The 26,199-nt window shown below is 43.9% G+C and overlaps 1 protein-coding gene across 2 annotated transcripts in view; it reads right to left on the bottom strand.

Moving 5' to 3' along the window:
• The window catches only part of LOC138746494 (ras-related protein Rab-26), a 179,523-nt gene that overhangs the window by 35,445 nt on the left and 117,879 nt on the right, over nt 1-26,199 (bottom strand). For both annotated transcript variants that reach the window (XM_069904695.1, XM_069904696.1), the window contains exon 5: nt 18,215-18,267. In XM_069904695.1, coding sequence (XP_069760796.1) covers nt 18,215-18,267 — 53 coding nt within the window. The remainder of the gene's footprint in view (nt 1-18,214; nt 18,268-26,199) is intronic.

The following is a 26,199-nucleotide window of genomic DNA, read 5'->3' as shown; positions in this document are numbered from 1 at the left end:
CCTTCGCTTCACAATGTTGTGGTGACCTATGCAAACTTACTCCACAACAATCCAATCCTTCCTCACCTCACACCCGTAACCTTCTATTTTTCTTACATCCATGTGCCTGTCTAAGAGTCTTTTGAATGTCCCTATTGTTCCAGGCTTGGCCACCACCCCTAGCAATGCGTTCTAGGCACCCTCCACACTGTATCATTTCCCCTGGACTTTCCTCCACTCACCTTAATATCCTCTAATATTTGGAATTATTGCCACAGGAAAAAAAGGTGTTGGTTGTCCACCTTACCTAAGCTCCTCATAATCTTATATACGGTACCTCTATTATGTCACCTCTCATCCTTTGTCGTTCCAAAGAGAAAATTCACTGCTCCATCACCTTGGTTCATAAGGTATGTTCCCTGAGCCAGGCAACATTCTGGTAAATCTGCTCTGTACTCTCTACATCCAGAACTGAACGCAATGCTGGAGAAACTCAGCAGGTCAAGTAGTGTCCTTCATATAGCTAAGGTAAAATTACAGAACCGACGATTTAGGCTTGAGCCCTTCATCGGGTATGTAGCAAAGGTAAAAATACATAACCGTTTAGCAAATCTAACCCCTACAATACTCTAAATGTGGTCTAACCGAGTTTAATAGACCTCCAACATTACTTCACAGCTCTTGAACTCAGTTCCCTATTTAATGGAGGACAACACCCCATATTCCTTCTTAACTACCCTATCAATTATTAAGAATCCTGCCTGACTTTGCGTGCTCTGACTTCAAGTTTGACCTTCCAAAGTGCATCACTGCACACTTATCTGCATTGAACTCTGGGTAAAGTGTGAACTGTTCAGCACTGGGCTATGTAAATTATTAAATAAATCTACCATTGAAAACCTTGTGCTAGCATTGATAGCGTAAAGTTTCAGAGATTTTCAAGGATGTTGCCAGGACTTGAGGAATGGAGTTACAGGTAGAGATTAAATAGATTAGGATTTTATTCTCTGGAGCACTGGAGAATAAGAGGAGATTTGATAGAGGTATACAAAGTTATGAGGCGGTAGAGAAAGAGCAGGCTTTTTCCACTGAGGTTAAGTGAGATTAGAATTAGAGGATGTGGGTTAAGGGTGGAAAATGAAATGTGTAACATTAGGGGGAACTTCTTTATGCAGAGAGAACTGAGAGTGTGGAACAAGTTGCCAGCTGAAGTGGTGAATGTGGGCTCAATTTTGACATTTAAATTGGATACGTACATGGATAGGAGGGATATGGTCTGGGCGCAGGTCAATGGAACTAGACAGAATAATGGTCGGTCACACACCAGATGGGCTGAAGGGCCTGTTTCTGTGCTTCAGTATTCCATGGTTCTACAGATGATTATTAAAGTCCATTTGGCTCAGTGATGAACTTCAGGGGAAGTAAATCTACCATCTGTACCTGATCTGGATTACACGCAACTCCACACTTTGCTATTCCACACCATCTCAGGACAATCAGGAGACACAGCAAATCAATGTCTCTGGCCAGTAAGCGCTGTCCTTAGCAGCAAAGGGTACCCCGCGGACACAAGAAAACCTCTAGTGTTCTTCCAATGCCCTGCCCGCAAAGGGTAAAATCCCACTGTGGCAAGAACGACTGAAAGAGGAGAATACTGATAAATGAATCCAAGCAACCATGCGGCATTTAATCTCTTTATTAGGAACGAATTTACCGGAAGTTAATGGACGCTGCCTTTGTTCCCTGAGTGGATATTGCCATGGTAACTCTGCTTGAAATTTGTAAATGTTTATTATTGGCAGCAAAATTTGCAAGGAGCTAAAAGTAGCAGTCTTCTCATTCCTGACTTGTAGATGATTCAGGATGAGTGCAGGCACAAGATGTCAGCTTTCAGATAGGATCTTAAACCAAGGCTTCATGGGCACGCTCAAGTGGAGATTAAAAAAAAAGCCTCGCGAGGAATTATTCTGAGGAGCAGCAGAGGAGTTCATTTACACCTGGCCATGAATTACCCCTTAACCAAGGTCACTTAAAACAAGTTTTAATTTAATTTTTGTTTAAATGTTAACAATTAGCATGGTAGAAGGCCCTTCCGGCTCATGAAACCCATGCCATTCAATTACACCCAATTAACCAATTAAGTTATCTGGTCATTTACAGATTACTGTCACCTGAGCTCTCCAACAGTCCACTCTCTGCTACTTCAGTGATAATCATACAGCAAGGAAACAGGTCCTTTGGCCCAACTTGCCTGTGCCGACCAATGTGTCCCACCTCCACCAGTCCCGCCTGCCTGCATTTGGCCCATATCCCTCTAAACCAGTGGTTCTCAACCTTTTTCTTTCCACTCACACACCACTTTAAGTATTCCCTGTGCCATCGGTGCTCTGTGATGAGTAAGGGATTGCTTAAGGTGGCATGTGGGTGGGAAGAAAAAGTTTGAAAACCACTGTTTTAATCGTCCCTCATTGACTCGGTTTCATAGCTCCAAAGGACATGGGCCAATGACCATTTTTCTCAAGCAAAATATTTCAGTAACAATTGGGTCTAGAGCAGTGATTCTCAACCTTCCCTTCCCACTCACATACCTCCTTAAGCAATCCCTTACTCATCAAAAAGCACCGATGGCAGGGGGATTACTTAAAGTGGGATGTGAGTGGAAAGAAAAAGGTTGAGAACCACTGGGCTAAACCCATCCTATCCATGGATCTGTCCAAATGTGTCTTAAAAGTTGCAATAGTACATACTTCAACCATCTCCTCTGGCAGCCCATTTCATACACCCACCAGCCTCTGTGTAAAAATGTTTTCCCTTAGGTTCCTGTTAAATCTCTCCACCCTCACCTGAAACCTGTGTCTTCTGATTCCCCTACTCTGGGCAAAGGCCTTTCTATGTTTACCCAATCTATTCCTTCGTGATTTTGTACACCTCTATGAGATCACCCCTCATCCTCCTGTGCTCCAAGGAATAAACCCCAAGCCTGCTCAACCTCTTCCTATAGCTCAGGCCCCCAACCTCTGGCATTGTCCTGGTTCTCTGCACCTTTTGGACCTCATGCCCTGAAACTGCTCCAAGTGAAGTTTACAGCATAGCATCCTTCAACAGAACAGTTTACAGCTCTGGACTCACCACTGTGTTCACCAGTTCCTTTCCTATTGACCCCTGCTCTCAGCCAGTGGATGCAACTGAGGGTGTAGGAGGTGCTTCACTTGCACCCACGTTTCTACCCTCACCACCATTCAGGGCCCCAAACAGTCCTTCCAAGAGAAGCAACACTTCACTGGTGAAACTGCTTCTGGTGTTTCTGTGTGGTCTCCTCTGCAGTGGAGAGACTGGACACAGACTGGGCGATCACTTGGTTGAGCACCTCGACTCTGTCTGCCTCAATAGCAGGGATCTCTCAGTGGTCACCCATTTCAATTTCCTGCCAACATGTCTGTCCATGGACTCATCCACTGCCAGACTGAGAACACTTGTAAATTGGAGTAACAACGACTCATATTCCATCTGGGCTCCCTCCATCTGGATGGTGTCAACACTGACCTCCACTTGCATTAGCCCCACCACACTGCTCCCCTAATCTTTCCCTATGTCTCTTTTTCTCTAGTTCTCTCTCTTCTTTTCCCTCTTTCCCCTTCCACAGACCTAAAATCAAACCCCCTCCCTCAATCATTTCTCACCTTTCCTCTCTCCTGTCCTCTTATCATATCTAATTAACACCTTTTGCCCTTAAAAACAAGGCTGGAGAAACTCAGCAGGTCAGTGTCCTTTATCCAGCAAAGATAAAGATACAAGACTAAAGCTTTTTGGGCTTGAGCCCTTCATCAAGATATGACAAAATGTATGTCTGCCGAGATTTTGTGTTACCTTGATGAAGGATTCAAGCGCGAAACGTTAGATTTGTATCTTTATCTTTGCTGTATAAAAGACACTGTTTGACCTGCTGAGTTTCTCCATCATTGTGTTTTTACTTCAATCACGTTGTCTGCAGACTTTCGTATTTTATTCCTCTTACCTTTCGTCTGTTGGACTGCACCACCCCCCCCCCCCACCCCACTCCCATTCTTCCCTTTCCCCCTGCCTTTTAATTCAGGTACCTGCCTGCTTTTTGGTTATACCTTGTAGAAGGGCTCAGGCCCGAAACGTCAGTAATATATCTTTATCTCCCATGGACACTGTGAGACCTGCTGAGATCCTCCAGCATTTCTGTGTTTTTACTATTTTACTCGGCCAGTGTATCTCAACCTGCAATCTGTGTTCTCCTGGGTCCATGGTGACATGGCAAAGATTACAGATATAATAAACAAGCAATAGATAGAGTAAGTAATAGTTGAGGGTTGGGAACCATGGGACTCAGATGCCTGGAGCTCAGGTTTCATCGCTGGAACAGACAGGAAGCCGTGCGGCTATGGAGGTAACCGTGGCCGCAGGAGATGGCAGCTATGCAGGAGGTGGTTGGATCCATAGACACGATGTCTCTGAGGAGACTCTCTGCTTCTCTTTTTTTTTGGTCCCGATGTGGGCGGTGTATTGGTGGTGCCCTGTCTGGCTTCATGGGGCAACCCAAGGGAAAACTCCTTTGGGTGTTCTTATGTTCACGACAATAACAGAACCATTGACGCACTGAGGAGCAATGAACCCACCCAAACGTCTTTGTGGGATGTGGGTGGAGACTGGAGCACCCAGGAGAAACTCCACCCAGCCACAGGGAGAACGTGCAAACTCCAAACAGACAGCAGCCAAGGTCTGGATTGAGTTCAGGTCTCTGAGGCAGTTGCGACAATAGTCACACCACAGCATGCGAGCTGTGAAGGTCAACTATGTCTACCTGGAAGCCAGATCAAAGCTTCCATGTTGAACAAAGTTTCACCTCTCTGTCTTCTCAATGTATATGAGTGAACTTTGGCTTCAAAATTCATTTCTTTGTCAAATCCCCTCTATTGAACATGACACGTATCTAGTATGTGACACTGGTATAAGGTCTTATAATGAGCCCTGATATTTTCTTGCTTGGAACTTTATTATCCATAGCTGGTCAGCTATGGTAGAGGAAGAAGAGACTGAAGCAAACTGTTTCAGTCATGAATAGAATATTGATCAAGAGCTATCATTCGTGTTCAGTTAAAAGTGGTTCTCTAAATTGATTCAATTAATATGTAGCCTGCTGTTTTATGGATTACTTTGTACAGTCAATATAATTTGTAAAATAAAGATACAATTTTCTCACATGGAAAGTCGTTGATTTGTCAGGGGAAAATGCTTTTAATGGAGTGTGCTTCACAGTTCTGAAGTACAAAGGAATGACAAGCCAGACATTGATGAGCTGTAATGATTGACGAGAGAATTCTCTGCCTGCTAACTTTTCACAGGAATAAACATGTCTCTGTGACAAATGAAAATAATCAGGAAGGAGCACTGATATTCCCAGCAGTGTTGTGTGGATGTGAACACCAGGCTTTAGAATAGGGGAGTTTGATTCATTGTTTGTTTGTCTTTTAGATTGATAAATAGATAGATAGATGGATGGATAGATGGAGGGGGAAGTGAGGGAGTGATGGAGGAGGGTGAGGGGGTGACAGAGGAGGAGAGCGAGGGGGTGACGGAGGATGGGAGAGAGGAGGTGACAGAGGAGAGCGATAGATAGATGGAAGACATTTAAGAGAAGATTGGATGGGTACACGAACGGGAAGGCTATGCTCCAGGTGCAGGTCAATGGGACAAGGTGGAGTAAATAGTGGCACCCATTGGATGGGTTGAAGGGCCTGATTCTGTCCTGAAATGTTCTCTGAGCTTCAGGTTCCGAGGAGTCGAGATCACCAATAACCTGGTCTAATCATGTTGATGTTGCACTAGAGACTCTCCTTAAGAAGCCTGAGGAAACTCAGCATTTTCCCCAAATTTTCTTCCTAATTTTTTTACAGGTGTGCTGAAGTGAGCTGCTGGAGGGACTCAGCGGGTCAGATAGAAATGGTTAGTCAGCATTTTGGGTCAGGACCTTTTATTGAAATTAACGTAAAAAGTAGGTGATATTAGATGTACGGCCAAAATTCTTACTTGATGCAGCTGAACAGATAAAAAAAACTACAAAATACAAATAAACAATGACAATGGACGCACTTAATTAAATTTAAAAATAAACACACAAAAAAGGAAGTTCCTATAGTGCAAAAAAGTGACTTTGCAATAGAACGAAGGCCAAGAGGTTAGAGGGTATTGGACAGAGGCAAGAGAGGAAGAGAGACAGGTAGGAGGGGCGAGGGAGTTGGAGGGAAAAGTTAGTAAAGAAGAGCTATAAAGAGTGGATTTGGAGAAAAACAAGATTCCTTCTCATCTTTATCTGCTCCTGTAACTACTTTTCCCTCTAATCCCCTCCTCCCCACCGGTCTCTTCCTCTACCTGTCTCTCCATCTAAAAGAATTAGCAAGTTCCGTTGGCGAACTCCAAGGTGCAGTGGGACTTACTGCACTGAAACCACCAGCAGTGATTCAGGGTCACTGCTCAGTGCCAATCCCAACCAACCTCATGAACACATGATGTACAAAATGACTAAACACAATCTCATGTACATCAAGACAGTTCACAGAAGAGGAGTTCAATTTTATTTATTTATTTGCCAATTAGAAGCCGATTCCAGCCATATAATCCCATGCTGCCCAATTAGACCCAAATTATCCAACAACCCCATACGCTTTAAACAGTGGGAGGAAACTGGAGAACACACGCATACACGGGGAAATGTACAAACTGCTTTCAGCAGCGCAAGATCCGAACTCGGCTCACTGGTGCAGTAATAGTGGGGCGCTAACCGTGCCCCCCAAAAATATGAAAAATTGAAGTCTACCTCGGATAGATCTAAGAACAGTTCAGCACAGGCCTTTCAGCCCACAGTATCTTTGCCGTTGACTGCAAGATGTGTAAGTGCAAATGTTCTGTAAAGTTTATCAGTGTGAAGTGAAAGTTCCTTTCTGGATGTTGCACAAAGATGCTTTTCACACAGATATCTGGATAGTTGCAATAAGAAAGGAAAAGGCAGCAGTGCAAAGCAAATAAAGACCCGAGGATGCGGAGAGCTTGAAAAAGGGGGATAGATTGATCAAATTGAGAGGAAAAGGTGAAAAGTTTAAGGGAAACATAAGGGGAAATTTCTTCATGCACAGGGTGGGGGGAGGGTATGGAATGAACTTCCGGCAGTGGTGGTAGAAGCGAGATTGATGTTAATATTTAAGAAAAGTTTGGATAGGTATATGGACAGGAGAGGTGTTGAGGGTTATGGGCCAAATGCGGGTCAGTGGAACTGAGTGGGAGATGATGTTCGGCACGGACTAGTTGGGCCAAACTGGCCTGTTTCTGTGCTGTAAATGGTTATATGGTTATATAAGTGCGTGGGCAAGTCAACAGGTGGAGTTTAATGCAGGAACTGCAAGGTCATACCACTTTGTGCAGCTAACCCATTTGTGAAAACAGAAACAAAGAGAAGGTTTCAGGTCAAGGACCCTGTGTCAGAACTGGGGAGGAAAAGAAAACCAATTAGTTACAGATTGTCAAGAGGGTGGGGGAGGGGGGGATGGATGGAGATGAGCAATGAGAATTTATTGTCATATACGTCTCACGTACAGATGCCCCAACATTCCCTCTTGCTGCAGTCACGTAAGATAGTGCACGTTAAATTACCACAATAAGCCACGGTTGGCGTAACGGTTAGTGCAACACCTTTACAGTGTCAGCAAACAGTTCCCGACAGGGGTTCGAATCCCGCCCTGTCCGTGAGGAGTTTGTAGGTTCTCCCCGTGTCAGCATGGGTTTTCTCAGGGGGCTCCAGTTTCCTCCCACCATTCAAAACATACCAGGGGTGTAGGTTAATGGAGAATAAATTGGGTGGCATGGACTCGTGGGCCAAAATGGCCTGTCACAGTATTGTATGTATCTAAATTAAATTGAATTAAAAATTAAATTAGATAAAAGAAATAAAATACTTAGAAGCATTAATCTACTTGGGCTGAGAATGTTAGAATTGGAATCTTACTTATCTCTTTCAATATAATACTCAAAAAAATAGTTAGATAATGATACAACGCTCACCGGGAAATAAGCAATATTTCAATTAAGTACAGCTCCACCCTTGGTGTCTACACAATGATGGAATCCTTGCTGTCTGAGGCCCGGGCTGACTCACAAAGCATTCCAAAGAGCACTGCGGTGGGCAGGCACCCAAACAAGTCCCTGGTGGATCTGATTGTTAATTCATTCCTGTTTAACAGACAGCTCATGCATTATCAAGGGCAAATTCTGAAGGGCATTTCTGCGCCACAAAGTGATTGTCAATGTCTCTTTCATCAGTTTGCTGCAGTCCTCCGTGACGTGACGGAGGTAACTGATGGTGTGGTCCTGGTATGACCACCATCATGAGTAAGGTCAACCTGCCACTATTTCTATCTTCTGTTCACTTCTACAATTTTAAGAGGCTTCTAGATATGTGAATATGAAGGGGATGGAGGGATGTTTATCCTGCATTTTATTGTCGTGAACATGTGGAACCAAATTTGTTATTTTGCACAACGTTACAGGTGCAAAATGCTATAAATTATGGTTTTTTAAAAATAAATAAATTAGCAGAAAAGAAGAGACAGTGAGGTGGTGCCTGTAGTTCATTGACCAGTCAGAAATCTAATGGCAGAGGGGAAGAAACTGTTCCTGTTGGGTGTTTGACCAGGCTTCTGCACCTCCTCTGTAAAAATAGAGTTAGGGCTTGGTTGGACATCACATGGGGCATAGACACGAGGGCCAAATGGCCTGTTCTGGGGCTGTACCGTGCTGTGTTGCAGGGGAGGAGAATATTGATTTAATTACTGAAAGTAGAAAGGTGGTAAGTTCAAAGGAGATGTGAATAGCAGGGGTTGTTTTTTTACACATAGAGGGTGGTGGTTGCCTGGAATGAGCTGCCAGGGTAGTGGTGGAAGAGGATATGAAAGAAGGCTTTTATGTCGATAGACACAGGAAAAGGCTGAGAATAGAGGGATATGGCATTTTAAGCTTGACATCAGGTTCAGCATAGACTGAAGGATCTATTCTTGTGTTGTGATGTTCTATGTTGTAAATATAAGCTCCAACGATGTATTAAACATAGGAGGTACAGGAGCCTGAAGACAAGCTCAAGGACAGTTTCTTCTCCTCTGCCAACAGATTTCTGAATGGACAATGAAACAGACACGAACTCACTTTCTCCTATTTTCTTGCACTATTTATTTATTTTGAAATGTAATTTACAGCACTGAGACGCTGCTGTAAAACAAAAAAATTTTGTGACATGTTCATGACAATAAATACTGATTCTGACGGAGTTCTGGAGAAACTCAGCATCCACAGGAAACAAAGGGTAACCAAATGAATATTAATTTTTTTCTGCATTTGCACAGTCAGTATGTTTACATTTCTTTCTTTGTTTACATTTGTATACATATTCTCATTTATACTCCTTCTTGAATACAGTTTACAGTTACGATAAGTAAAGATTCTACCTGGCCCATAGGAAAAAGAATCTCAGGGTTGTATGTGATGTCACGTATATGCTCCAAAAATAAATTTGAACTTTAAACTTTTTAATAGTCTTGTGATAACAGCCACTGCATTTTCACACTTGAGTTACTAGGCCAGTTCATGTTTGAAGTTGGAGTCAATGAATTTAGTTAGCTGGCAGGACTTGCGGCTATCTGTGGGTATCTTTCTATGTGCTGGCGCTCAATACGTCCTAGATAAGATTGACTAAAGAACATACAAAATAGGAGCAGGAACAGATGCAGGACATTCAGCCACAGATCTTTTACCACAACACAACTTTCCTGCTCTCTTTGTATATCCCTTGGATCCTTGAATATCCAACAATCTGTGGAGGACCCAATGACTGAAGATTTACTGCTATTTAAATGCCAAAAAACTCTTTTCCTTTAATTTAGAGCCGTAATCCTTGAGACAGTAACACTTGGTTCTAAACTCCTCACCTAGTGGGGAAAAGCCGGTGCAAGAATAATGTTTTCTTCATTTTCCGAAAATTTTTCTTTTAACTCAAGGAAATATGTCATCATAAGGCAGCATGGTTGCCATAGTTTTTAGAGCAACGCCTTTACAGCGCCCGGGACCAGGGTTCAAATCCCGCACTGTTTGGAAGGAGTTTGTACGTTCTCCCCGTGTCTGCAAGGGTTTTCCCCAATTTCCTTCCAACGTTCAAAACGAACCGGGGTGTACGTTAAATTGGTGTAAATTGTGCAGCACGGGCTCATGGGCCGAGATGGCCTGTTATCATGCTGTATGTCCAAACATTTTTTTAAATAGCGAGCACTGTAATGCCTGTGCAACTCAGTGTGTTCATTAAGAATCCAACCCAGACTTTCCAACAGGCAGGCCTATTGATGTTTTGATCTAATTATCCCATGCTTTCATCTGTACGGATTCTGACCAATAGTGACTGTGCCACTTAGCCATTGTGACAACAAAGACAGGCAACAATTAGCTGGCTAGAAAGACTGGGGGTGCACCAATTTCCAACCTTCATTGTCCTGCCTATCAGGTAGTTTTTCCTCATGCTTTTGAGGCGCAGATGGACAAAAAGGAGGAATGAACCCTAGCAAGAGGGAAGCTAAAGCAATGCAGTGTGGGCTCAGCTACTGTAGCTGTGACAAATTCAACTTTATTGTCACATGTACCACGTTGTGGTGTTGGAACTTATTTTGCAAGCAGGTCATCAAACATCTCATACATAGTACAACAAATCATGGTTTAATTGTCACACACATTAAAAATGTAACATACATGATATACTTGAGTCACCCTTAGTGTCGGTGGGCACCCCTTAAAGGAGGAGAGGAAGAGAAGCAAAAGAGACACTGTATAGAGAAAAAAATGGTAGCGCTGCTGGAGGTTTCGTAGCACTGCCGCAGATCCACGGAGAGCGGGGAAAGGAGACCTGGAGGTCCTACAGCCTAGTCTGACAGCTGACGGTTCCATACAGGCTTTAAATGGCCTGTTAAAGGAGCTGATGGTGGTTTACTTTAAAGTGCTGCGACCGCAGGGTTTAGGCCCAAGGTGGCGGCGCCTGTGATCGGCAGCAGCCACAAGGGATTGCAGACTCTGTGGGAGCAGAGGACTGGCACAGGGCGCCAAGAAACAAGGAGACCACAGAGAAGCAAAGGTGACGACCCAACAAGACAGTGACCACGGCGGCGGACCAGAGGCTGAAGAACACACAGCCGGTCGGCGGGTTTTGGTGACTCAAGCCGAGGAAGCCAAGCAGGCTGGGGGACTGGAGACTTGCTCCAGGTACGGGCTGAAAGGGTATCGGAATGGGGATGCTTGAAACTACTGAGGGCACCAGAGGCTTTCTGATCGTGTCAGGGGTTTGGATCTGCAGCTTGAGTGGCTGATGGCTTGGACTGGAGTCTAGGTGGCTGCAGAGGCTGCACTGGAGCCAAATCCACGGGCACTCGGTGACTCTGGGGGGACTCCATTTTGCTTCTCTTTCTCTGACTGTAAGAGGTGCTTCAGGCAAATATCTGCCGATGGCAAATCTGTCTCCTTTACGGCATACTAAAGCAAATTTCACATACATTTGGTTCTCACCAAAGGCAGCATAATTATACTATTTTGAAGTTGATTCTTGAGTGTGAATATGACAGGAAAGAAACTCTCCCTGAATCTGGTGGTGCGTGATCTCATTCCTGCCGGGAACAGAGTGGTGGCCAGAGATGAGTTTTTAATATGCTGGCTGCTTTTCCAAGGCAAATTTGGCTGTGCCAAGTAAGAATTTTGGGGCATATATGTGCATGACAATAAACTCTTGACCATTAACAGTGGGAGTCAGTGGAGCAACAAAACAGCAATGCTGATTGAGGGATAAATGCTGGCCAGATAAATACGGACCACCAACTCTTCATCACAACCCCATCCTGGAGCGGTACTGTCCTTAGGTGCTGGTTTGGCCTCACATCTGGCAGTGCTCCAAAGCAAAACCTGCATTGTTATAGCACCTTCCATCCTTTTATAGCCAATGAAGCACATTTCGACAGATGGGTTCCTTTGGAATGAGGCAAGTGCAGCAGACAAGCTGTGCACAGGCAGCTCCCACCAACAGCAATGCAGACAACAGGATCAATAGTGCTATCAACCCTAGGGGATATGACGACCCTGGGCCTTGAAATAATGCCAGGTCATCTTCAGAATTAGAATTTATTGTCATAAGCATGTCACACAATTGGTTATTTTGTGGCAGCGTCACAGTGCAAACATTTCTATAAACCACCTTAAAAAATAAATTAAAATAGTGTAAAAAAAAGTCAAAATAAGGCGGTGTCTAGTGCATATGATTCATTGATTATTCAGGAATCTGATGGCAGCGGGGAAGAAGCTGTCCTTGTGCCACTGAGTGCTCAACTTCAGGTTCCTGTACCTATTTCCCGATGGTAGCAGAGTAAAAAGGGCATTCGATGACCTGTGATGTCACAGACCACGTTAACAACCCTCTGGAGTTTTTTCTTGTCCTGAGCGTTGGCACCTCCATTCCAGACAATGATCCAACCAGCCAGAATGCTCTCCACAGTACACCTGTAGAAGTTTTTGAGAGTCTTCGGTGATGCACCAAATCTCCTCAGACACCTCACAAAGTATCGCCGCTGACAAGCCTTCTTTGTGATTGCATCAACATGGAGGCTCCAGGACAGATCCTCAGAGATGTTGACACCCAGAAATTTGAAGTTCTTGATCTTCTCTACTGCTGTTCCCTCAATAAGGACTGGATTGTGTTCCTCTGACTTCCTCCTGAAATCCACAACCATCTCCTTGGTTTTGCTACGTTGAGTGTGACACCATTGATTCACTTTTACATCCATCTTGAAGAGCAAATGGAGCTACAGGCCTGCATTTTTTTTATGCCACTGAGGCAGCAGGTAGATTTTAATGCTTATATCTCTGCAGAGACCATTTCTGACCCAAAGGCAGATCCCATTCACTCTCTGATCTCTGGACATTGATTACCCCAACCTAGTCCTCACAGTAAGTTTCCAGCAAAGAGCACCTTCTGCCATGTCCTCAGTTGCAAATATCTAACTTTACCTTGCTGCCTTCATAATGACAAATAAGTTGGGTTGATGCCATGTTTAATTAGCCTTGTAAGACTGTACCCTGCAGTGCACAGACATCTTTCAGCATTGATCATGAGTTATGGCTAAAAAGAGCTTGTAACTCATACACACCACAAAGTGTCTCTCACTACGATTATGCTGTTCTACAAGAACACAGAGCTATCGAGAGCTGCCAGCAGCAATGAATTACTCTCAACTTGTACATAGTTTTCCAAGTGTGGCCTGACCAAAGTTTTATACGGCTACAACGTGACTTCCCAACTTTTATACTCAATGCCCCCCAACATGAAGGCAAGCGCACTATACATTTTCTCTATCACCCTACCTTAAAGATCAATGTCCAAATTTATTGTCAGAGTCCGTCCATGACATCACATACCCTGAGATTCCTTTTCCTGTGGCCAGGCAGAATTTCTACTTATTGGTCGGTATCTGTACACTGTACTCAAGATAAAGACACATATAAAAAAAGAGAACTGACTGGTGCTTTTACAGAAAAACTAAATATTCAGTAATAAATAAAGAGTTTTTAAATGAGTCCCTATTGAGCAGTCTGATGGTGGAGGGGTAGCAGCTGTTCTTGAACCTGGTGGTACAAGTCTTATGGCACCGATACCTCTTTCCTGATGGCAGTAACGAGAACAGAGGGTGTGCTGTAGATCCTTGATGATCGCTGCTGCTCACCGTTGGCAACGTTCCACGTAGATTTTCTGATGATGGGAAGCTTTTGCCTGTGATGTACCAGGCTGTGTCCACAACCTTTTGCAGGGCTTTCTGCTCAGAGATACTGGCACCCCCCCTGCCACCCCCGACCCCGTCCACAATACCAGGCTGTGATACAGCCAGTCAGCATACTTTCTGCTACACATCTCTAGAAGTTTACCAACATTTCTGATGTCATACCAAACCACCGCAAATTCGTAAAGAAGTAGAAGAGCTGACGTATTTGCCTCATGATGACATTATTAAATTGTTTGGTCCAGGAAAGGTCCTCCAAGATAGTGGCTTCCAGGAATTTAAATCTGCTCACCTTCTCCACCTCCGATTTCCCAAGGGTCATTGGGTCATACACCTCTGGTTTTCCCTTCCTAAAGTCCACAATCAACTCTTTGATTTTGGCAACATTGACTGAGAGGTTGTTGTTAGGACACCATTAAGCCAAGCTTTCACTCTTCCTCTTGTGCACTGACTCATTGCCCCTTCTTATACTGTCACTGCTGTGGCATCATGAGCAAATTCATAAATGGCGTTGTTGTCTCCGTGCATGTCCCCATTTAGGGAGCTATGGACCTGGATGTCCAGATCCCTCTGCATATCGGTGCTTTTACGAGCCCAGCCATTAACTATATACATTCTCTTACATTTGACCTCCCAAAATGTAACAACTCACACTTATCCAAATTAAAAACCATCTGCCCAAGCTTGAACTTGAAGGCTAAGTTGCAAATCCATCACTGTTCAATGAGGAAGAATCTCACCACAATAAGAAAATTCCACCTACACTATTCATCCTGAGAGTTCAGGTTTTTGATTCTGAGTTTGTCATATACATAATATATACTAGAGGTGACCAACAACAATACTACATATTAAATTACCACACCATCCATGAGACAGAAAAAGAGGAAATAAATATAAAAAGATAAATACAATAAATATTCACAGTTGCAGTTTGAGCAAAAGAGTGACTTTTGAATTATACAGGCAGATCTTTTGGTGGTCCTGGTTAGAGAAGTACAGGGAGGTAAAAGAACATGATGGCTGCAGGAGCAGTGAGAAGAGGTTGTGACCAGGGTGAAGGGGGTCCTTTATGGTCTCACACCATATTAAAAAATGTCAGGTGTAAGAGTGCCCTTCATAATATTTGGGATTAAGATATTTTTCCCCCTTTATTTTCTCCGAAGCTCCACAGTTTTAAATTTATAATCTAACAATTCATACATGATTAAAGAGCACTTCCTGATTTTATTCAAGGATATTTTTATAAATTTTGATTTGGCCATGTAGAAATTACAGCACTTTTTATACATTGTTCCCTCATTTCAGGTCACCATAATGTTTGGCACATTTGGCATCACAGATTTTTGTGAGTACTCAGGTATGTTTAATTGCTTCATTGGTGCAGGTGTAAGAGAGCTAGGCTTGCTTCTAAGTTTTGATCACCTTTGGAGTCTGTAGTTGTCATTTTTCAATATGAGGACCAGAATTGTGCCAGTGAAAGTTAAAGAAGCTGATATAAGGCTGAAAAACAAGAATAAAACAGGCTACACGACAAGATGCAAACCACAAATTTGCCACAGAAACAGGATGGCCAATTTGCCAAGAAGTATTTAAGAGAGGCTGCAGAATTCTGGAAAAGGGTCTTGTGGACAGATGACAGACCAAGATTAACCTCTATAAGAGTGATGGCAAAAGCAAAGTGCGGAGACATAAAGAACTACCCAAGATCCAAAGCATACCATCTCATGTGTGAAACACGGTGGTGGGGTTATGGCCTGGGGGTGTATGGCCGCCAAAGGTTCTGGAACACTTATCTTCATTGATGATGTAACTGCTGATGGCAGTAGAAAAATTAACTCTAAGGAGTATAAAAACATCTTATCCGCTTAAGTTCGAGCAAATGTCTCCAAACTCATTGGATGACGCTTCATCCTGCAGCAAGACAATGATCCCAAACTCACTGCTAAAGCAACAAAGGAGATTTTTGAAAGCTAAAAGCTGGAAAATTCTTGAATGGCCAAGTCAGTCAATTGATCTAAATCCAAATGAGCATGCCTTCCATATGCTGAGGTAAAACCTAAGGGCTCAAACCCCTGAAACAAGCCGGAGCTGAAGTCTGCAGTCGAGGCCTAGCAGGGCATCACCAGAGTAGATACCCAGCACGTGGTGATGCCTAAGAATCACACACTTCAAGCAGTCATTTCATGTAAGGGATGTGCAACAAAGTACTAAACCTGACTACTTTAATACACATGCTATTGCTATATCCTAAATATTATGGTGCCCTGAAATGAGATTTATGATTTAAAAATTCTGTAAATTTTACATGGTCAAACCCAAATGTACACAAATACCCTTGAGTAAAATCTGGAACGTGCACTTTAATCATGTATGAATTGTTTGATTACAAATTTAAAACTGTGGAGCACAGGGGCACGTCTTTGTCCTAAACATTACGGAGGGCCCTGTAGATGTCTTCAATGGTCAGAGGTTTGAGCGACTACCAAGGTTAAGGTGAGGCTTGAAACAGAGTGGTCCTGGTGACACTGAAACTGGGCAATGGTGAAAACATCCTTAATGAGTAAGTGCTGTTTGACAACAGCTTTCACTACCCTGCAGTTTCAAGTTTCTTATGACTCCACAATCCAGGCGATCACATTATTTCCGCATTTGGATGTCTTCTCACTTCATTACGTGGAGAAAATCTCCTCAGTTAAATGATGATGTTAAACTCAATTCAACCTTTAAGTCATGATGATTAGGCTTTACAAAGGACGCTGAAAGGCAAATATTAGCAACAAACCTTTTATTTCACTTATGTCTTGTCCTGGTAGGAAATGGACATTAAATATACAGTGCACTGACTTGGACATCTCAATCTGAAGTAAATAAGGCTTTTAGCCACAAATTATTAAAGAATCTTTTGCAGATGAGAGAAATTGCAGTCTCCTGTCACACTCCCTTATCAGGTCTCTGAACGGAACAAATTTCACTGGCGTCAGAGGGGGTGACACCAAAATGTCTGTCTATAAAATTCTGTGCAGTGTTCCAGCAGAAGCGGCTGGTGTAGCGGTTAGCGCAACACCTCGACAGCGCCAGCGATCGGGACCGGACCGGGGTTTGAATCTCGTGGTGTCTGTAAGGAGCTTGTACATGTCTCCCTTTGACTATGTGAGTTTTCTCCAGGGTCTCCAGTTTCCTCCCACCATTGAAAACGTACCGGAGGTGCAGGTTAATGGGGTGCAAATTGGACGGCATGGATTTGTGGGCCAAAATGACCTGTTACCATGCTGTCGGTCTAAATTTTTTTAAAATGTAAAAATTTTTTAAATTTACTATTTTTTATAAAATTATCCTTGCAGTTAGTTATAACACCAAAACCATTTTTCGTAGGCCCTGGTTAAATGTATCAATATGCCTACAAAGCTAAAACTTGTTGAACCTTCTAATGCCACCGCCACCCCAATCATACAAGGAACCTGTTTCTTCTATGCTCGATCCTTAGTAGGGTGGAGGGGGAGGGGGGGTGGTGACACCAACCCTAGTGACTCCACTGGGAATTTGACTACATAAAGTAAGCGACTGGTTCTCAACTTCTCCCAATATCACATCTCCAAATAGTGAATCAAGTCTCTGTTCTCATAAAACTGGAATCTCCGGCCTGATGAACAGCGCACGTTTAGCGTAGCAGTTAGAGAAACGTTATTACAGCGCCAGCAAGCCAAGTTCGAATCCTGCACTGTCTGTGAGGACAGTTCTCCCCGTGTTTGTGTAGGTTTCCTTCGGGTGCTCTGGTTTCCTCCAACCCTTCAAAAACATTTAGGGGTTATAAGTTAATTGGAGTATTTGGGCGGCACGGGCTTGTGGTCCAGAAAGACCTGTTACCATCCTGTATGTTAAATTTAAATAGGTAGATTTCTATTTAAATAACATAATGAATTATTCTTTAAAAAGTTGATCAGATGAATCATTTTTTTATTGCACAGATTTCAGCATTGCTGACAGTTTTAATACTGTGTAATTCTTTGTGTGCTCATGAATTTCGGAGCCCACCATACTAAGTCTGCAGTCCATTGCCCTTTTTACACTGTCACTTCAAGCTGGGGATAATCCACCTTTAATACGCCTCACCTCCCTGTATAAATGTGATGAAGGCGGATTGGTGGGGGGGAGGGGGAGTCATTTCAGATCTGTCTTTAATCCGCCAAGCGAGATAGTATCAGAGGCAAAAATGGGGGCACGTGTAAAATTGCTGGGTCCAAACGGGAAAGGAATGTGACATCCTGCCTCTTTTGATCTCAGAATCCAATGCTATCATTGCCAAAGTGCTGGTCATTCCTCGTTCCAAGAACGTACCAACCTCCTGTGCCGAGTGAAGCTTTGCCTACCTGAATGTTGTCAAATGATGTTTTGTTCGTGACGTCATAGAGCAGCAACAGAGCTGGGAAGAAAAAGGAGAACATTTATAAAATTTAGCTTTTAGCACGTGACCACCACCGTGTCAGGAAAAGGTTTAGCTGCATTGATTTGTTATTTAAAATTTACAACCATTGCCCCTATCTCTGTTCCCTCCTCCTGACCCTCCACCATGCCCCCTCTCGACTGCTATGACAAAAGGATCCAGATTATTCTGAGGCTCCAAGCTTAAGTATTCTCTTCCTCAATCTCTCCATCTCTCGCTCTTCCCCCGGGACACTTTTTATAGTCTCTCATTTAAGAAGCATTTAGAGAGTGTCACATGAACAGGCAGGAAATGAAAGGATGTGCAGTTTAAATTGGCATCAAAGGTCAGTACAAACATTGTGGCCTAAAGGGCCTGTTCCTGTGCAGTACAGTACTGATCCATGATTGGTTAACTCCCTTGATGATCGACAATGAGTGCATGTTTCACACCATTACTTTGAGTCTCTGAGAAAGATAAACACCGTAGGCGCTGGAATCTTGCATAAACAATGAGAACTCAGTAGGTCAGGCAGCGTCCACGGAGAGAAATGTTCAGTCAAAATTTCTCGAGTCTGAACAAGGAAAGGGAGATATCAAGGGGGGAAAAGCGGTGGGGAGAGTTTGAGTCTTTGTGAAAACAGAAGGCCTCAAAACCCTTTTTTCACTATGGGCATCCAATCTTTTTACACCTCCACCCCCCAATCAAAAGGTTTCAAATCCCTTACCCAATTATCCAGGTAGTCCCATTGTTTCCGCATGCTCCTGCTCCTCTGAACTAGGGTCATCTTACCTCAACTCCATTTTTTTCTCCCCTGGTCCAATCCCTCCCCACCTACATCCTTGAAACCATACAAACCCTCCAGCTCTTCAATTACCTCCAATTCCCTGAACTTGACTGGCTCATTTTCACTATGGACGTGCAGTCCCTTTACAGCTCCATCCCCCATAGAGAAGGTATTAAAGCCCTTCTCCAAAGTTGCAGTGTTTGTTTTGTTGAAGAGACTCAGTATTTAGAAATTGTTTATACGTGTGTAAGTCTAAATCACCCAAACTAACTTTAAATTTCCTTTTCTTCTAAAGATGTAATTCTCTGCATGTTGACCATATCAGTTTAAATTTTTTAATTTAAATTTAAATGTAGACATACAGCTCAATAACAGGCCCTTTCGGCCCATGAGCCCAAGCCGCCCAATTACACTCAATTAACCTACAACCCCCCCCACGATACGTTTTGAACAGTGGGAGGAAACCAGAGCCCCCAGGGAATCCCCACACAGACACGGAGAGAACGTAAACCCCTTACAGACAGTGTGGGATTCGAACCCTGGTCCCGACTGTGGCGCTGCAGCAATGTTGCACTAACCACTGTGCTAACTGTACCACCCTTTCCTGATGCAGTTTCTTGCGCAGAAGACAATGTCATTGTCTTAGAGATCAGGGAAGGAATGCAGCTGATGGTGGGAAGAATAATGCCAGAAATAAAAAGTTCAGAAAGGCTGAAAGGATATTGGAGACTGTGATGTTTCTTTCATTACAATAAAGAAACTTGGGTTCTTTTTAAACCAACTAGATTTATTAACCCATGATTCGTGGGTCCTCTACCGGCATCACCTACGGCTCCTAGAACCCTTCCACCAGCGTTGTCTCCGCTCCATCCTCAACATCCATTGAAGCACTTTCATCCCTAACGTCGAAGTACTCGAGATGGCAGAGGTCGACAGCATCGAGTCCACGCTGCTGAAGATCCAGCTGCGCTGGGTGGGTCATGTCTCCAGAATGGAGGACCATCGCCTTCCCAAGATCGTGTTATATGGCGAGCTCTCCACTGGCCACCGTGACAGAGGTGCACCAAAGAAAAGGTACAAGGACTGCCTAAAGAAATCTCTTGGTGCCTGCCACATTGACCACCGCCAGTGGGCTGATAACGCCTCAAACTGTGCATCTTGGCGCCTCACAGTTTGGCGGGCAGCAACCTCCTTTGAAGAAGACCGCAGATCCCACCTCACTGACAAAAGGCAAAGGAGGAAAAACCCAACACCCAACCCCAACCCACCAATTTTCCCTTGAGACCGCTGCAACCGTGTCTGCCTGTCCCGCATCGGACTTGTCAGCCACAAACGAGCCTGCAGCTGACGTGGACTTTTACCCCCTCCATAAATCTTCGTCCGCGAAGCCAAGCCAAAGAAAAAAAAAAGATTTATTAACTAAAGCAAACAGCACTAAGACAAAACACACTCACAGACCAGTCCTCGTGTGAAGACATCGATCTTGAATTTACCAAATATGCAACAGCGTTCCCCGGATGCCACACACTCCAACTCTGACTCCTCCTAGCCCTCTATCACTACAGTAGACTTGACCATTAGAACTGGGCACGATTCAGAACCCCCACAATGGATTTCTGCAAATCAAGGCAAGACCTGTCCTGCCTTATCTGAACTGGAACCAAGCCATTCCACGTAACTTGCTAGTGGGTTGTATTCACCCACCACCTTCGATCCAAAACAAGGCAGAGGAACAATAAATAGCCAAGTCTTGGGACATGGCTCTCCCAGTGATCTGAGGCATCTCCGCCTCAAAACCCCCTGAACAGCTGCTAAATGTAACGAGCAATGAGTTTATTGTCATGAACATGTAGGGTGTATATCTGCACTGTAATTTTTACTTGCTGTAGCTGAATGGGTAATATAAAAAAAGACAACAGTATTCATTACTTTAAATTATAAAGAGATAACAAATATTCACAGTTATCAGTGTCCAAAAAAGTGGCATTACAATAATGCAGATAAAGGAATCTCAGGGTTGTATGTGATGTCATGTATGTACTCTGACAATAAATCTGAATGTTCCTTTAAGTGGTGTCAGAGTATTTTATAATTATGGTAGTAAGGGTAGGTTCAAGAGCCTGATAGCTGTTGGAAAAAAAGAACTGTTCATAAACCTGGTGCATTTCAGGTCTCTGTTCCTCCTTCTATCTCAGCAGCCAGGATCAAGGATAGCACCTTTCCCGCTACCATCAGGCTTCTAAACGAACCTCACTCTGGTAAATTAACAGTGCCTTTATTCTGTTCAAATGGCTGTCTCCCCATAACTTTGCTCTCAGCACTGTGCCTGATTCTGCTGCGCTTGCGTCTGGATAGGCTTGCTGGATAGCGCGCTAAAGCAAACCTTCATTCACCCCGTAAGCTTTCTCAGGGTGCTCCGGTTTCCTCCCACCCTCCAATTGGCTAATTGGGCGGCACGGGTTTCATGGGCCAAAAGAACTTCCTACCGTGTTGTATCGTTAAAGTAACATTTTTTAAAGTTCCCTGTGTCTCTCCCCCTACTTGTAACCAACAGGCTGACATATGCACACTGAGCCAACAGCTGTTGTGTCCATCATCTCTCAAGTGTCAGACACTCATTCCATGCTGCCCATACATGCTCAAGGCCTGAGGAGCGTTGGCAAATTATATAGGCCACACCGAGAGCAAACATAGGATGAGGCATTGGTTAATTTCACAATAAAATCATCCTTTTTCAATCCACTTTATTTTAATAGAATCAACACTGAATTATCCTTTTCAAAATCATTCTCCTCTTGAAACGTTCCCTTAATTAATACCCTATGAATCTGCTAAATGTACAAGTGTGTCAGTTGTAAATCGCAGGGCTGATGTAGGTGTTGCACTCAATTAAAAACTCATCAGCATTCCTGGTTGGTTTCCAGCACCACGTGAACTGAATGTCTTACAAGTCTTTTTTTCCTTTTCTGGCCTGCTCCTCTGGGAGCATTTCATGTCATTCTTCTCCACTATGTGAAGCAATCCAAGTACAATCATCTGGACTCAACACCCCACTGTGTAATTGGATCCTAGATTTCCTCACCTTTTGTTCTACATTCGGCCCTCGATGATGTTGACTAATATATTCCTTAAAAATTGCTACTAAACCCTCCCTACCTCATAACCGTCTATTTTTCTTCCAGCCAAGTGTCTGTCTAAGAGTCTCTTAAATGGTCCTAATGTTTCAGCCTCCACCACCATCTCTGGCATTCCAGGCATCCACAACTCTTTGTGTAAAAAAAACTTACCCCTGATGTCTTCCTTAAACTTTCCTCCCTTCTCTTTGTACAGATGTCTTCTAGTGTTTGCTGATCCTGCCTTGGGAAACAGGCGCTGGCTGTCCACCCTCACTATGCCTCTCATAATCTAGTAGGCCTCTATTAAGTCTCCTCCCATCCTTCTATGTTCCAAAGAGAAAAGTCCCAGCTCTGCTAATCTTGCCTCATGAAACATTTTCCAATCCAGGCAACAGCCTGGTAAATCCCCTTTGCACCTTCTCCAGAGCTTCCACATCCTTCCTATAATAAGGTGATCAGAACTGAACTCTAAGTGTGGTCTTACCAAAGATTTGGAGAGTTGAAACATGGCCTATCTACTCTTGAACTCAGTCCCCCTACTAATGAAGCCCAGCATCTCATCAGCATTCTTAAATCTCCTATCAACCTATGTGGTGACCTTGAGGGATGCATGGATTCTTTCATTATATGGTCACCTTCTCCTCTAATTACTAGCAGCCTTTGTCCCTCCCTATCACCCACCGCACCCTGTGTGTCTCATCTTCCTCCACCTTACCCCTTTACATCTCTCTCCCTCTGTCTGGCATCTGGCAGTCAACTGTGTCTGTCCGTCATCCTTTACCTCTCTCCAATCCACCAATCCCCTTCTGACCCTGGTCTACCAATTCCCCCAATTGGTCCCACTCATACCCTTCCCACCCTGACCTCATGATACCAACTCTCTCTCTCTCTCTCTCTGCCACCCTTCCCATTCCTTTTCTCCCACTGATGTTGCTCGATCTGCTGAGTTCCTCCATTAGATTGTATTCAGGACCTTTCCTCTTCATTGTTGAATTGAAGTCAATATCAATATTCGTTCTGCACATTACAGGAGAGGTCCACAGCACAAATGTTATTGGAAGGTGAAACTCACACGATAGGCTGTCCATCAAATTGCATCAGTGCCATATGGGATTTGCGGACTGTGAATAATGGCCCTGAATGACTCAGTTCCCAGCCTCTAGGAGCAAATCTACCAGCTTTCAGGGCAAATAATCAATAATGCTTAAGGCTTAGATAAAGCAACAGAGAAAGAAGGAAAAACATTGTGTAGGGTAGTTGTCTTGGACATCGACTGACTGATGATAGAGCTTTCTACTTTAAACGTAATCTTCCAACAGTGATTGATAGGTTCTTGATTAGCTAGAACATCAAAGGTTGTTGGGGAGAAGGCCGGGCAGTGGAGCTGTGTGGGAGAATGGATCAGCTCATGATTAAATGGCAGGGCAGACTCGATGGGCTAAATGGCCTATTTCTGCTCCTCTGACTCATGGTCTTATAATCAAAATGCAAATGACCAACTCTAATTTGGCCATGGAAGCTCCTCTTCTCAGATATTGTTGGGCCAGAATTTACCCCAATCTCAATCAGGCAGCTGAGCTGAAAGGAACTACCAGAATGAAATGCAGCCCAGTGCTCATCAATATTCCCTGGGTTCAAGTTCGATGAACAGGAAGAGCTGGTGTGTGGAAAGTTCCCTCCCAGTAAGACGTCAAGACTGTGGGGCACATGATGGGTGATGGGTCGGAAAACCCCTCCGTGCTATGAAAATGCAGGAGCTGGGAAAAAGAGGTACACAAAGAGCCCATTCTGTCCCTCAAGCTTCTTCTACCATTCAACAGGATCCTGGGTGATCTATAACTGGTCCCCAGTTCATGTCTTTTCTCCACATCCTTTTAATACCCATGATTAATAAAATCAAATTTTACAATTAACCCAACTACTAATGTAGTTGTGATTTATGGGGGAGAACTCAAAATTCCTCCCATTCTTTGCTTGTAGGAATATCTCCCAATTTCATTCCTGAAATTCTGCACCAAACATCAAGCACTCATCTTTCATTGTTCCAATTCACAACAAACTCAGCAGGTCAATGCCTCAGGCCTGAGCCCATCGTCAGGAATGTGGAAAAGCAGCTAGTGGGGGAGGTGGAGAAGAGGGAGGAGAGGGAATGGGGGAGGAGCACAGGTTGACGGCGAAGTGGTAAAAGGTGGAGTGCTTTTCCAGCACATTGGTGTATCCACCTATAAAATAACAATCCAGCTGACACCCCTCCCCTACGTGACCCCTGCTCTTTCCCTTTTCCTTGCATTTGTTTTCCACTTCAATTCTTGTCCAGTTCCCTTTCGAACACGGCTGAGTCTGCCCACGTCGGCTATCTCCCTTGACACCTTCCTGTCCCCCAACACCTGTAGCGAAACAACGTCACGTTCGGTGAGTGTGAGGCATACCAAGAGCCAAGAAATAAAATGGTGCTGGGATAGAGAGAGGAGGAGCATCAATGATCTGGTCCTAGATAACGAGAAACATTGCTCAATTTCAGCCCCTCTGTCAATCAATATAGAGAATAATAGAGCTATTCTTTCCATTTATTTGCTCTGAAGAGCAAATAATTGAAAATATTGAAAATATCTGTTTTCAATTAAAAAAATGAGACGTGCTTGTGAAATAAATTGTTTCTGACGTCGGACATGAAAGCACGTTGGCTTTCAATGTAACTTAATGATCCTGGTTAGAGTATTGTTCATTTGTTTCCAATATAAGGTTCCCCATCCTGAACGGAGCTTGCTCAGGAACGATGAGGAAATAATGAGGGAATTTACCCGCATTCCATTTAAACCAAACAAAAAGCAGGAGCCCAGTGAAAAATATCAAGTTACCCTAACTCACTAGAGGAGAAAGTCCACAGACGTTGTGATTGTAGCAAAAGGACAGAAATGCTGGAGGAACTGTTAGGTCTGCTTTGTTCATGAATGAGTGAGACAAACACCAGACTGAGTCGAAATCAGGGTTCTTTGTTCTTTATTACCGGATTGTAACACTTGCGACTAACAATGTTAGTCGGAGAATGCATTCTGCCGTTATCAGCAAAATGGTGATTTTTTATACCCTTGGATACGTGCTTAGAACATCATCATATCATTACTTGTCCAATGACTAAAACTGTTGCTATCCTTTCCCTGCTAGCTTCCTGCCTCTCAATCCATCAATGTCTCTCTTATCTTGTAAGTACAAGGATGCATTCACATCTTGTTACAGCCCTGCACAGGGTAACTCCTTACACATTCCCATCTCATGATGTTTTACCTTACAGAACTCAGCAGGTCTCGCAGCGACCACAGGAGTTCATGCTGAGCCCTTCTTCAAGGTAGGAACAAAAAGCAGGCAGGTGTCTGAATTAAAAGGCAGGGAAGAAAAAGTAAGGGAAGGAGCACAGTGCATCAGGCAAAAGAATGGGTCAAGGATAGGAGAACAGGAGAGGAAAGGTGAGAATTGATTGGGAAGGGGGTGACTCTGTGAGTGTAGACCTGGAGGAGATGAGACAGAGGGAAAGGGGAGGAGAGAGAAGAATAGAGCGAGGGGAAATTTACACCCAATTAACCTAGACCCCCAGTACATTTTAAACAGTGGGTGAAAACCAAAGCTTCTGGGGAAAACCCATGAAGACATAGGGAGAACATACAAACTCCTTACAGACAGATCGCTGGTGCTGTACAGACGTGGTGCTAACCGCTGTGCCAACCATGCCTGCCCAAACATGAAATATGAGGTGTTCCTCCAATTTGCCAATGGTCTCAGTCTGACAGTGCATGAGACCATGAACAGACATGTAAGCATGGGAATGGGGTAGGGGATTGAAACGGGTGGTCACTGGGAGATCCTTGCTATTGCTGAGATGCTGAATGAAGCGATCTCCCAGTCTGCGTCCAGTCTCCCCGATGTAGAGGGGACCACAACGGCAGCACAGGATGCTTCACTTGGAAGGACTGTTTGGGGCCCTGAATGTTGGTGAGGGAGGAGATGTGGACGCAAGTGGAGCGCATCTCCTGG

This window comes from Narcine bancroftii, chromosome 12 (assembly GCF_036971445.1).
Source record: "Narcine bancroftii isolate sNarBan1 chromosome 12, sNarBan1.hap1, whole genome shotgun sequence".
In the NCBI taxonomy this organism is placed as follows: Eukaryota; Metazoa; Chordata; class Chondrichthyes; order Torpediniformes; family Narcinidae; genus Narcine; species Narcine bancroftii.
The sequence above is the reverse complement of the archived record's forward strand: the minus strand, read 5'-3'. Positions and strand labels throughout refer to the sequence as shown.